At 43.1% G+C, this 13,428-nt stretch overlaps 1 protein-coding gene across 8 annotated transcripts in view; it reads right to left on the reverse strand.

Moving 5' to 3' along the window:
• celf5a (cugbp, Elav-like family member 5a) overlaps window positions 1-13,428 on the reverse strand; it is a 189,935-nt gene that overhangs the window by 164,864 nt on the left and 11,643 nt on the right. For all 8 annotated transcript variants that reach the window (XM_080878992.1, XM_080878997.1, XM_080878995.1 and 5 more), the window contains exon 2: window positions 4,616-4,698. In XM_080878992.1, coding sequence (XP_080735118.1) covers window positions 4,616-4,698 — 83 coding nt within the window. The remainder of the gene's footprint in view (window positions 1-4,615; window positions 4,699-13,428) is intronic.

A 13,428-nucleotide genomic window follows, 5' to 3' on the forward strand; every position in this document is an offset into this window, starting at 1 on the left:
TGGGTTTTTAATGTGGCTGCTATTTCCATAAACCTGCCTCCTGAATCACTGCCAGCCGCTTACACTCCCCCCAGGTCGAGCTGTACTAATACTAGGACTGAATGCATGCAGCAAACATATTTCCACCAATGCCTCTCAAAGACAATCACCGTTATACACGGTGCTAGCACAAAAAAAGGGACGGCAGCGTGATTTGTTCTATGCAACAGTAGGTAGACTTGCTAGTCTGCGACTGAGATTATTTCTTGGATCTGTTGGATTTGAGGAGTTGCAGTGAGAGGACAGAGAGTTTTAGGAGAGTTGGGGGAGGTGGAGGATGGAGACAGGGAGGGGGATGGGTGGGCGGATAGTGTGAGGGATGCGGGATTTTGTCATGATGCTAAGCTGGGAGGAGTAAATCTCCTGCAGACTTGTGTAGGGAGCTGTGAAACTCACAAGTATACTCACCATTTGCGGTAGGAAGTGGGCATTAACTGCCATAAAGAGTCATCAGAAAACATTTTAGTGGCCATCAGGGGATATTTATATTTCAGTTGGCTTGGAAAGAAATACTGATAGGACATGCTTGAACAGTCACATACTCAAAAGCTCACTAGTTTGGTATATGTTAGAAAATTAAATGTCTCTCCATCAGCGGCACACAAATATATTCCAGACTCGCTGTCATTGGGGGGTATGCAATCAGGGCACACCGCCATGTGCGCATGTTTTTCGTCCCACCTTTATACATTGCTATCTGTATATACACAGAACTGGCAGCAGTGCAAAGCCAGCTTACCACATGTACACAAACACACACGACTAATAGAGCCAAGCGGCACACACCTGGTAAACTGTCAGAGGTTCTCCTATTCTGTGGCCAAACTTATGTCAGGCACTCGTGTCCCCGAGGTTCCCATCACACTTCACTGCAGGAATCTATATTCCAGTCCAGTACACTTCCATTAGGCCATACTGTTCCTTTCAGCAGCTAATGTGTAACAGGGGGACACAGATAATAACATCCAAGAACACTAGCACTTCTTCCTAATAACACTGGGTTTTTTGTGTGTAACTCAGCGAGTGTTTAGATATGAAATATGAATAAGCCATAATTATAGCTTTTTGTAAAGCTAAAATGTAAACACTGGAATAAAAGTGTAAACCTGAATTAACCTGAAGGTTTAATACTTTTATTATCCACCTGCTTTTTAGTCATGGTCAGTACTGTAATAAGATTTTGTACTCTTCTGTCTTTCATTGTTTTACAAAGTAAAATTCTCCTGCATAGAAACTCTATTTACACAGAGATACAAAGAAATCTAGATTTTGTTAGAAGGAAATTTTGACCTTGAGCAACTACTAACACCAGAAAAACATATGGCTGAGAACACAGTAGATTAATAGTGCCCATTACGAATTCAACATTTGCTTGGCTTTTGCCAAAGTACGCACAGGTTTGCTAAATTTGCAGAGTCTTATACCTTTGAATAAGGAACCAGTAAATAGGGGTGGTTTCAAAATCAAACTGGAATAAAAATCTCCTACAAGTTACAAGTTTCAAGTCAGTTTGCGTTCCCCCTCTCAGCAGGAAAAGCAAAGTAGAGGTCAGAGATTCAGCACTTTGCTCAAGGACATTACAACATACACAGAGTTTGAATTATACACTTACCCAAAATTCAAAACAGTCCATCTCATGAAATTCAAGTATGTGAATGCTGGTGTCCGTGTCTTTGCGGTCATGTGTGTACGTGGGGGTGCTTGTTTGTCGGCCCTGCTCGAGGCGTAGAAAAGCTAGTTAGGTTGTACAATTTCCATGCACGGTTCTAGTCATTTGCAAAAAGTAAAGTCCAGTAGGATTTTGGTGGTTTGGCATTAATTCCAATTCAGGCATTTAAAACAGCAAATATGGATGGGTAGCCACACTGGTCAAACTGAAACGCTCGAGAGCAGCGATGCAGGGGATAATGACAAAACGCAGACGTTAATACCTCATAACCCATCTCGGGAGAATTCCTAGTTTACATTAATTATACCATAGCCCCTGGCAAACTGCATATCAAGCAGGATTTTGCAAACAAACAACTGGCATATCTACTTACCATCAAGCAGCGAAGCAACAGGGGTCATATCGCAAAAGATTTAAGAGCAGCGAGGCTCAAGAGAGGACAGTAAAAGCTATGAGAGGCAGGCACATGTCAAACACACACACTGCAGCATGGATTTTCTTCCTATGATGTGCACAATGTTCTATAATGTAAATGAAAGTTACTCTTCCTAAACCTGACCATGCATACAGGATGATTAGGGACACTGGTGCACACCAGTGTCCCTGTAGCTACTGTTTTACTTATGGCCAGTAGAGTATACAGCACGCACTGCCTGTGCTTCCTTGGACCAGTGGTGTTTGTGTGTGTGAGTGAAGTTGAAGGGAAGAGTAAAGCACCCTCAGCCTGACACCCATCAGCGTCTGCCTGTTACATTTCTATGACATGCTTTGTCTCAGGGAGAGCAGCAGCAGTGGAGCAGTGGGAGCGGGGGAGACAGAAGGATGTGGGGTGGATAGGACTGGGTGGGGTAAAGGGGAAAATCAGCAGGAGGGCTAAAGTAGGAATGAAAGGTGCAAGAAAAGGGTTTTATTTCTCACATGTGATACACGGCAACTTCAGCAGCCAGTGAATGTGTGTGTGTGTGTGTGTGTGTGCGCGCAAACATGAAAGGACAAACTTTCAGACTCTTTGTCTGAGTTTGCTAAATTTATAAATACAGCTGTACAATCATAAGATTTTTTATTTTGTTACTATTAACTGGGGCTGTTTATAGCTCTCCATTAAGGTGACTGTTAAACCTGACTGAGCCCAGGTGATTTGGAGGTCTTCTCTTCGCTTTGAACAAAGGGGCATGAGGACTTGTATCTCTCCTTTATACATTCAGCCACATCCTGTGACAGCACTGAGCAGCTCCTTCAGTGGGAGACTGCGGCACCCACGGTGTGGGACGGAGAGATTTCGCAGGTCTTTCCTCCCCACTGCTGTCAGACTCCACAACAAAGACTTTAACTGAACAAACACACACATCCACACATGTGCAATAACACTAAGAGCAATAATCTTTTCTGGCATCGTTGTATTTTTACTCAGTTGTATATAGCATTCGTATTCTATTTTTATCTTATTGTATATTTTTATTCTATTTTATTCTACTGTATATAGTATATTATTTTATTCTATTCTGTACAGCTGTGTACTGTATTTATTCTTATTGTATTCTAATTTTTGCGTCATAACTTTTGCACTGTCCACTTCCTGCTGTGACAAAACAAATTTCCCACGTGTGGGACTAATAAAGGTTATCTTATCTTATCTTATCTTATCTTAATAGCACATCAGCCCTTATGGATGCCCCTCCAGTTATTAATGGCTCCGAGCCGTGGGAGGAAAAACTTAGTGGAAAATCAAGAAATCAAGACTCAAATCTGCCTTTTGTAACACATAACTGAACAGAGCTAAAAAAAAACTAAAAAAAAATTGGAGATAAATTATCTAAATTTCAGAAGCGGAACCACGCCTCTAAACACGCCCCTTCCGGTTCTCATCTATATATGACCCCCCAGCTCTATGAGCTGTTCGTTCTCGTTTTTGTGCCCCACCCTCCCTGCCCCTTTTCAATTCTTTTACTTCTTCACTTCTCATTAGTACATGGGGATCTGCCAGGCCCGGGAGCCGTCGCCAGTCCCCTCTGAGGCCTTCCCCAAACCGCAGTTCAATTCATATTTAAGCCATTCGCCTTTATCTATGACAAAACGCTGTCAAACCTGAATTGAGGGCGCGGGCCCAGCTAGTGAACTGTCCCGATGCAGTCTTGACCGCATGAAGCAGCACTACCTCTGTGATAGTCACTTCTGCCCACTCCCGTATTATTAGCATCTCTCTGGTTGTTTTCTCATATGGCTTTCAGACATTGTTGGAAGAATCAGGCAGGGCTTCTGTCCAAAGTTGCCCACATGTAGCACAACAGAGAAGATATTCTGCCTCAGCCATATTCTGGCTACTAGAAATATTTGGTTTAGACCAGTGTGGGGAGGGCGCTACCTGGACAGAGCATGTAGAGGGCAGGACACATGACATAATGTCAGCGTTGACACTCAATCCACCTACACTGTTGGAACATAGGAACAAACTCACACAAAAGCTTTGCACTAATGCATACGTGCATATAAATGTACATCAAAATGTTATCCCTGCGAAATAAAAATGTGTGCAAACTTTTGTTTGCCTCAACAAATACAAACGAAACTAAAACCTACACTCCGTTTCACGTTGTCTTTTTGACTTTCCAGAAATGCAGAGCTTTCTATTTCTATGTCATTCTATGCTATTACTTCAAAAGTATGAGGCAGAGTGGGTCTGATCAATGCTGGCAATATCCCCTTGAGAACAGACACATGAAAAAGTTTAAACCGGGCCTTCAAAAGGCTGAGCTATTGATTGAATTGCTTTCTAAAGTGTTTTTCATCTCTGACACTGTACAAGGAGAATTCCGGCTGATGTGCAGCCGGGTGCAGGTGGCATGGCTGACCACCATAGAGAGAAAAGAAAGAGGGTGAAAAGCGGTGGAGAGAGAGGCAGACACTTACCCCTGGCAGTGTTTTCTGTTCGTGGAGGGCGTTCTGGGCTTTTATGGCCGACTCTCGGGCGCAGTAGGTGAGAAAAGCACAACCTGCAACACAAAGATCATAGTCAGAACAACACTTACACATAAATTATGCACACAATGCAAAATGACACAGCCATTTGCAAGAAATATCAGCTAAAGAAACTGGTACATTAATGAGAATGAACTGAAGGAATTGGACAATTACCAAGCACGCAATTAAACACAATTAAAGAACCAAATCTGTGCTGAAGGTCTCCTGAGTTACTGAAAACCCATTGAAAACATCTCTTAGACTAAACAGAGCAAGTTAATAGAAACAGGCAACCATGCAAGACACAAGGCTACATGTAGAAAATTTTCGATGATGGCAAGGGGAGAAAGAAGAGCCAACCACAGCAAAAAAAAAAAAAGTAGGAGATGCAAAGAGCATTATTTGGATGAATAGCCAAGCCTGCCCAGCTTCCCCAACACTAGTGCCATGTCCTGTTCAAAGCTCTTAGCAGCCTGGCCAGTGTCCTCACCCTGAGAGGCTGTGACAGCAACGGAGACAAAAGAAACAAGACTGCAGGGGAGTATTGAGTGGGGTGGAAAAGGAGAGAAGAAGGGATGTAATAGTTTAGGGATGGCTAAAGGAAAGAGATGCTGCCAAAAAAAAAGAAAAGAAAAGACAGGACAGGCCGTTAAAACTCTTGGGTTGATGCCCAACTATGAGACATTGATCTAGAACCAAAGCATACACACATCTGTGGAATTAACTGCACATGAGAAGAGAAGAGAAGAGACCTTTGACCTTTAACACACCTTTATTAAATCAATACTTCAACTCACAACCATAACCGAAAATGAATGCCAAATCAACATATGAACAACCCTCCCCTCCCACCATCAACCCCACCCAAATACAATAAACACAAAAAAAGAAAAACAAAACCAGAAGACACTCCATTCGGCTTTCTTCAAAAATTCAAAACTAAATCATCATCAGTGATATTACACAAAACTCCATTAATGCCCCAAATAGGGACAAACTCTACAATGTTGGACACCATCTTGTAATAAACAAACTCTACTTTCAAACGTGCACCTACTAACCCTTTAAACATAATTCCTAAATTAACAGATCCTGTTCCCTTCATTTTGTTCCTCCTTGTGAGCCATATACTCATCTTCGCCTGACTTATTAAAAAATTAATCAAGCCAACCTTCCTACGCTGCACTGCAGAGTACCTCGGACCCAGGATAAAGAGACCCTCCTCCAAAACACTCCCAAGGCCAGCAAGCCACTGCCGCAGCAATAAAAAAAAAGGCCAGCTAGCCTGGAACAACCTAGCCACAGGTGCTGCAGTGTTTCCTCAGTCAGACAGAAAGGACAGTGGTTCCCTGTTCGTGGATCCATATGTGCCACGTGTCTGTTCGTAGCCACGGCCCCATGCACTATTCTCCACTGGAGATCCGCACTGCGTTTCTCCATGGGAGTTTTGTACAGGGACCTCCAGCTGCCCCTTGGAGATGACCCAGGAGCCAACACACCTGACCACTTCAACTCCAGAACACCAGCCAACAATCCCCTGTTCAGCACCTTTACAGCCACCTCGTATATAGCCTTCTTAGAGATCTTTGACAGGTCACCAGGAACAGGTGTTAGAAAGGAAAGAAGAGAGCCTCCCTCCTCATCCTCCCACTGCGGCACAAAGAGACAGCGAAGGAAAGTCAGCTGAATTTGGTTGACCACCCGCAGAGCGAGTCCCCAGCGCAGCCCTTACGAGTCCAGGAAGACCACCCATGGCTTCTTCCACCAGCTTCTCCAGAAATCACAGAGACCGGATCCCAGTCTCCTGAGCCAACTTGGCAGCCGTTTTCCAATGCCCCGCCATCCTCAGGCCCACCAGCTTGGTAGGACCAGCATTTATGAGGAACCTCTGCACACTAGCAGTGCTGAGCATCTTACTTGGCACCAAGGGATTGTAAAAAAGAGGCTCCTCACCAACATCACCAAAAATTGAGAACAGTCTCGCTGTGCTGTCTTAAGACGGAACGCTGTGATACGGCTGCAAAGGTCAATCAAACTCTGACCCCCTCTCTGACACAGAGAGAGACAGCACAGCAGACCTGATCCAGTGGAACCCTCCCCAAAAGAAAGTAACCAGTCTTTTTTGTATCCCCTTGATAAGAGAGGCTGGAAGTTCAACAACAGCGGCATGGTGCCAGAGTACAGAAGCGGCCAAGTTGTTAACAACCAAAGTCCTTCCCCTGTAAGACAACTCCGGCAGGACCCAAGTCCATCGAGACAACCGGGCAGCAATGTGTTCAACAACACCCTCCCAGTTCTTCCCCTGAAAAGCATCAGTTCCCAAAAACACTCCCAAACACTCCAGTCCCTCCCTGTTCCACTGTAATTCTGCCGGTAACACTGGCTCCTCTTTATCAACCCACCCTCCCAAAATGAAACCTTCACACTTTGACCAGTTAACCTTCGCGGAGGATGCTCGGTCATATAAGTCCAGTGTCTGTCTGAGTGTTTCAATATCACTTTGACCGGTTATAAAAACCGTAACATCATCAGCATAAGCTGACAATTTTACTGGACTTCCTGCTTCGTCAAAGGTAAAACCTGAGAGTCCCTATCTAAGATGGTGTAAAAGGGGTTCAATGGCCAGCGTATACAACATACCAGAAAGAGGGCATCCCTGCCTGATGCCCCTCTGAGCTGGAGCAGGCCGACTTAACCCTCCCCCCACCTTTAACATGACAGCAGCATTTGAATACAACAATTGGATCCAAGAAATGAAAATGTTCCCAAACCCAAAAGCTTCTAAAGTTTTAAACAAATAGTGGTGATCCACTCTATCAAAAGTTTTTTCTTGATCCAGAGATAAAAACCCCACATCCAAGTCCTTGAGCTTGGCCAGATCAATAATGTCTCGAATTGAAAACAAGTTGTCCATAATAGTTCTTTCAGGGACACAGTATGCTTGATCCACATCAACAATCATGTCAATACAGGTCTTCAACCTGTTAGAAAGACATTTTGCAAGAATCTTGTAGTCCGTACAAAGCAAAGAGACAGGCCTCCAATTTTTGAGCAAGCCCAGGTCCCCTTTCTTTGGCAGTGAAGTCAAAACTGCCCTTGTGCAACTTGTTGGCAAGATCCCAGTGGTCATACAGTATGTGAAAACCTCATTTGGTGTGACTCTCGAACCCTTTTCTCCAGCTTAAAAAGGAACCTTGTTGGGGCACCTATTTCTTTAATAGTAGAAATCCGAGTCCTAATAAGAGCACCCTTTGCTCTTTCGTGAAGAAACTTGCTCAAAGCCTTCCTCCTGCTGTCCCAGGTATTATTTGTATTATCTGTCCCACTTATAATCTCAGTCTCTAGCCTCTTGAGCTCTCGTTCTAAGTCCTCAAAGTAGTCTTTAACAGTAGCCGTTGCATGTGATGTGTATTGGTGACAAAAAAGCTTAATCTGTGTTTTCCCCACCTCCCACTATTGAGCCAAATTGCAAAAGTCCGTTTTCCTTTGTTTCCAGTGGCACCAGAAATCAGAAAAACCAACAGGTGAAATCTCTGCTTTAACTAGTCTACTATTATACATCTGGTTGATATACAGGGAGTGCAGAATTATTAGGCAAGTTGTATTTTTGAGGAATAATTTTATTATTGAACAACAACCATGTTCTCAATGAACCCAAAAAACTCATTAATATCAAAGCTGAATGTTTTTGGAAGTAGTTTTTAGTTTGTTTTTAGTTTTAGCTATTTTAGGGGGATATCTCTGTGTGCAGGTGACTATTACTGTGCATAATTATTAGGCAACTTAACAAAAAACAAATATATACCCATTTCAATTATTTATTTTTACCAGTGAAACCAATATAACATCTCCACATTCACAAATATACATTTCTGACATTCAAAAACAAAACAAAAACAAATCAGCGACCAATATAGCCACCTTTCTTTGCAAGGACACTCAAAAGCCTGCCATCCATGGATTCTGTCAGTGTTTTGATCTGTTCACCATCAACAGCAGCAACCACAGCCTCCCAGACACTGTTCAGAGAGGTGTACTGTTTTCCCTCCTTGTAAATCTCACATTTGATGATGGACCACAGGTTCTCAATGGGGTTCAGATCAGGTGAACAAGGAGGCCATGTCATTAGTTTTCCTTCTTTTATACCCTTTCTTGCCAGCCACGCTGTGGAGTACTTGGACGCGTGTGATGGAGCATTGTCCTGCATGAAAATCATGTTTTTCTTGAAGGATGCAGACTTCTTGCTGTACCACTGCTTGAAGAAGGTGTCTTCCAGAAACTGGCAGTGGGACTGGGAGTTGAGCTTGACTCCATCCTCAACCCGAAAAGGCCCCACAAGCTCATCTTTGATGATACCAGCCCAAACCAGTACTCCACCTCCACCTTGCTGGCGTCTGAGTCGGACTGGAGCTCTCTGCCCTTTACCAATCCAGCCACGGGCCCATCCATCTGGCCCATCAAGACTCACTCTCATTTCATCAGTCCATAAAACCTTAGAAAAACCAGTCTTGAGATATTTCTTGGCCCAGTCTTGACGTTTCAGCTTGTGTGTCTTGTTCAGCGGTGGTCGTCTTTCAGCCTTTCTTACCTTGGCCATGTCTCTGAGTATTGCACACCTTGTGCTTTTGGGCACTCCAGTGATGTTGCAGCTCTGAAATATGGCCAAACTGGTGGCAAGTGGCATCTTGGCAGCTGCACGCTTGACTTTTCTCAGTTCATGGGCAGTTATTTTGCGCCTTGGTTGTTCCACACACTTCTTGCGACCCTGTTGACTATTTTGAATGAAACGCTTGATTGTTCGATGACCACGCTTCAGAAGCTTTGCAATTTTGAGACTGCTGCATCCCTCTGCAAGATATCTCACTATTTTTGACTTTTCTGAGCCTGTCAAGTCCTTCTTTTGACCCATTTTGCCAAAGGAAAGGAAGTTGCCTAATAATTATGCACACCTGATATAGGGTGTTGATGTCATTAGACCACACGCCTTCTCATTACAGAGATGCACATCACCTAATATGCTTAATTGGTAGTAGGCTTTCGAGCCTATACAGCTTGGAGTAAGACAACATGCATGAAGAGGATGATGTGGACAAAATACTCATTTGCCTAATAATTCTGCACTCCCTGTATAATCTATCAAGCCGAGCTGCCTTCACATTGCTCTCAGAAACTTTTACATATGTATACTGTCTGGTTGTGGGATGGAGCTTTCTCCACACATCAGTCAAATCATTCTGAAGAATGATTGTAGACAAAAGTGAGCCCGAAGGTGGGTGAGGCCCTCCTGTGTTTCTGTCAACTGAAGGGTGGGTTGTGCAATTCCAGTCCCCTCCCACCACTATTATTGAACCACTATTTAATTTTGATAACTCATCATTAATTTTACGAAGTAATCGCACACAACCCGCAGCTGAGTTATGGGCGTATACATTCATAAAAGCAAAAGATATTCCCTTAATGGTTGCTTTTACTACCCGTGCCCTTCCCTGCTCTATCTCACAGACAGAAACATGTGACAGTTGAAGGTACCTAGAAAATAAAATTGCTACACCCGCATTGAGGTTAGTACCATAACTTAAAAAAGCCTGCCCATTCCAACTCGTTCCCGATTCTGTCTCATTATCTATAGTGCTATGTGTTTCCTGCAAAAAGAACACATCAATGTTTTTGTTCTTGCTAAGCTCCACGACTGCACGCCTTTCCCTATCCCTACCCCCATTAATGTTAAGTGTACCTACTCTCAAATTTGCCATATAAGACGGAGAGAAGAAGAGGAGAAAAAGAGAAAAGACAGTGAGACGCTTCCAGTAGCTTTGCGTGTGTTCACAAAAATCGTTCAGATACATGAAGGCCTGCCTTCTTAGTGACTGAACGTGCTGCAGTCTGGTGTCTTTGCAGCCAAGACGAACAACCCTGAACCCGCTAGCAAACTTTCTAAAGCGGGTCAGTTCCTTTTCTAGTAGCTCATTCAGGATGAACGGCGGGACACCGGACACGGTGACCCGCGTAGATGGCACAAACAGTGGCGAAACAGCCACAAACAAATCATCCAGAATGATCCCCCTTTCAACTAACAGGTGAACCAAGCAGCGAAAAGCAATCACAACCTTGTTCACCCGAGAGCCATAAGTTATATTCTCAAGGCCCACCTGTTCACCAACAGCTAGCAGAACCTGCTCCACGGTGTACTGCTGGGATGCCACCACCCTGGCCCCATGTCTAATAGACAGGGGAGGCGAACCCTCACTGGGGAGGGACGCCATGACTCAAGGTAAAACTGGCCAATTAACTAAAATTCTTCACTTCACACAACACAATGAAATAAACTTGCCTTACCTTTTAACCACCCATAAAGCCCAAAGTTTTCCGGAAAAAACAGTCCAAACGTCCCAAACTCACTCAGCCGCTCCACGCACTCACCAAACACCTTCACACACCCATTCACTCACACTCCCAGCATGCAGTGCAGGAAGGAGAGGAGAGGAGAGAAGCCAGATGGAAAAATGAGGCAATCATTTTCCCCCTGACTATCTGAATAAATAGATTTGCTTGTGTTCTATTAATGAGGTTCATATGGGTTAGCATGCATCATATTTCTGCCACTCTGAATATGGTTTATTAGCAGCCGCTGCATTTTGGATCTCATTTCAACAGCCAAATATATTCAGTGGGTGGTGATATATTAAGAGTTTTCATAGAGACAATATTTCAATCTGTTGTTCTTGTTTCAGATGGGATCACTTTTACCCATCCATGCACCACTCTTTGTGCCCCTCTACAAGCATAAATACAGCCGAACAGCACATGTACGGTATTTACAGTTTTACTGACCCTTGTACAACAATGGTTTCTCCACTGAAGGGTAAAATGTCATAAAAGTCACTGATCTATTCATTGATTTGGACCTCTTTTTGCCTCGCTGCCTAAAGTGTCTGTAACGTGGATATGTGCCTTCATGACTGCGGATGCGCTGACCCTCATTACAATATTTAACCACTATAGCCTAAATGATCGCATGAAAGACAAACAGCAGCAACGTGTATGCAGGTTGTGATCTTTCAAGTCTCTGACAGCGTTAATGGTGCCTTACCTGTCCCAGTTACCCCAAAAATAATCGTGTCAAACTGCGTCCCCCAATTAAACCCCTCAGTCACTCACACTACCATTTAATTCGTATTGCTCATTAGCTTGAACTTGACGCAATACCCAGACTGTTACACGTTGTTGTTTTGGCTTTGTTTGTTTGTTTGTTTCTTAAATGGGCGAGGGTAGCAGAAGGGAATGGTTCCATTTTGGTGCTTGTTTTTCTCTCTTTTTCACTCTCTCTGGGCTTGTTGTTGGTTTACTTGACAAACGCTTGCCCCATCTCTGAATAAGAAACAAGTATTTTGCATTACAATCACAAACGCGATTTATTTGTTAATGTGTAATGCATAGGGCATTGCGAATAAATTAATAGCAACCACAACACTGGCAAACAAAAGAGAAACATGAACTCAATTTAAATGTGATTCTGTGCTCTTTAATGTATGGCTTAATAAGAATTTGCAGGCCACAGGCGAAAAAGCTTTAACAACTCCATAATTGGAATCCAAACACGTACAAATTGCCAGCGCTGCGTTGCATACCAAGTGCAAAAGTGTGAGTGGGGGGAGCATGATGAAATTGTTTGAAATACAACAAAAAGCCACTGTAATCAGAGCCTGCTGACACAGCAATGGGGGAAGCCTTCCCACTGCGAGGAGATGATCCTCTGCATCATCTGACAGAAACCTAAAACAGCTTTGTCTAAAACATTGATTTCAGCTGCAAAGAGAAGAGATTCCTCTTCTCCTCTCGTCTTTCCCAGCTTCTCATCTCCATCAGCAGCTCCCCGTGTCTGGTCTCCCATTTCTTAATGATATATTTTTAAGTGGGGTACGTGTGTACTGGGAAATAAGGCCGAGTCTCTCCATCTCCTCTGCACTGAATTGGCATGTAATTAAAGAGTGTTACATGGGAGAGAGGGAGGGAGCGCGTGAGGCAGAGGGAGAACGGAAGACAGTAAGTAAGAAGTGCGTTCCTGCTCAGTCGTAGAAATCACGAGTGTATGTCCACGGGGTCTGTGAGACACAGGAGGCACTCCTGCTGTGCCATCCTTTAGTGCTCTTTAGGTCTATTTGGCAATGAAATACATTCCTGAAGTCCTGCAAAAGCACACATATGTTTCCTTTATGGTGTAAAGAATAATAAGTAGCTCAAATGTAGAAACACTCAAAAAAATTCACACACCTAAATAAAAAAGAATTTTAAAAAGATAGTAAAATATTACTGAGATATTAATACTATGGCTGGATTGGTTCCTTGACCAGCTATCTGTTTACTCTTTCAGAAATATTGTTTTAAATTAGTCAGCCAGAAATACTCTGACCAGTAGTGATTCCTTTGAAAACACTTCCAAAAAAAAAAAAAAAAAAAAAAGAAAACTGCTGTTACTTCATTGGCCATTTAAAATACTTATTTTTGGCTATTGTTATTGGTAGTGGCATTAAAGTTGTGTATCAAGAAAATTCCCCCACCAAACCCCCAAAACAAAGTCTTTGAGGATATTTTTTCAATTTACTGTTTTAGAGAAAATTCAAGTTTATTCAAGTTTGTCATCTAGAATTAATAATTCAGTCTCAGCAAACAGACTTTTCCTGGTAAATATGATTTCGAAATATGTCTCTTTGTTATTGTAGGTCTTTACCTTGCAATATAAAGCGCCTTGAGGAAACTGTCGT

The sequence above is a fragment of the Rhamphochromis sp. 'chilingali' genome (genome assembly GCF_963969265.1).
Source record: "Rhamphochromis sp. 'chilingali' genome assembly, chromosome: 3".
NCBI classification, from domain to species: domain Eukaryota; kingdom Metazoa; phylum Chordata; class Actinopteri; order Cichliformes; family Cichlidae; genus Rhamphochromis; species Rhamphochromis sp. 'chilingali'.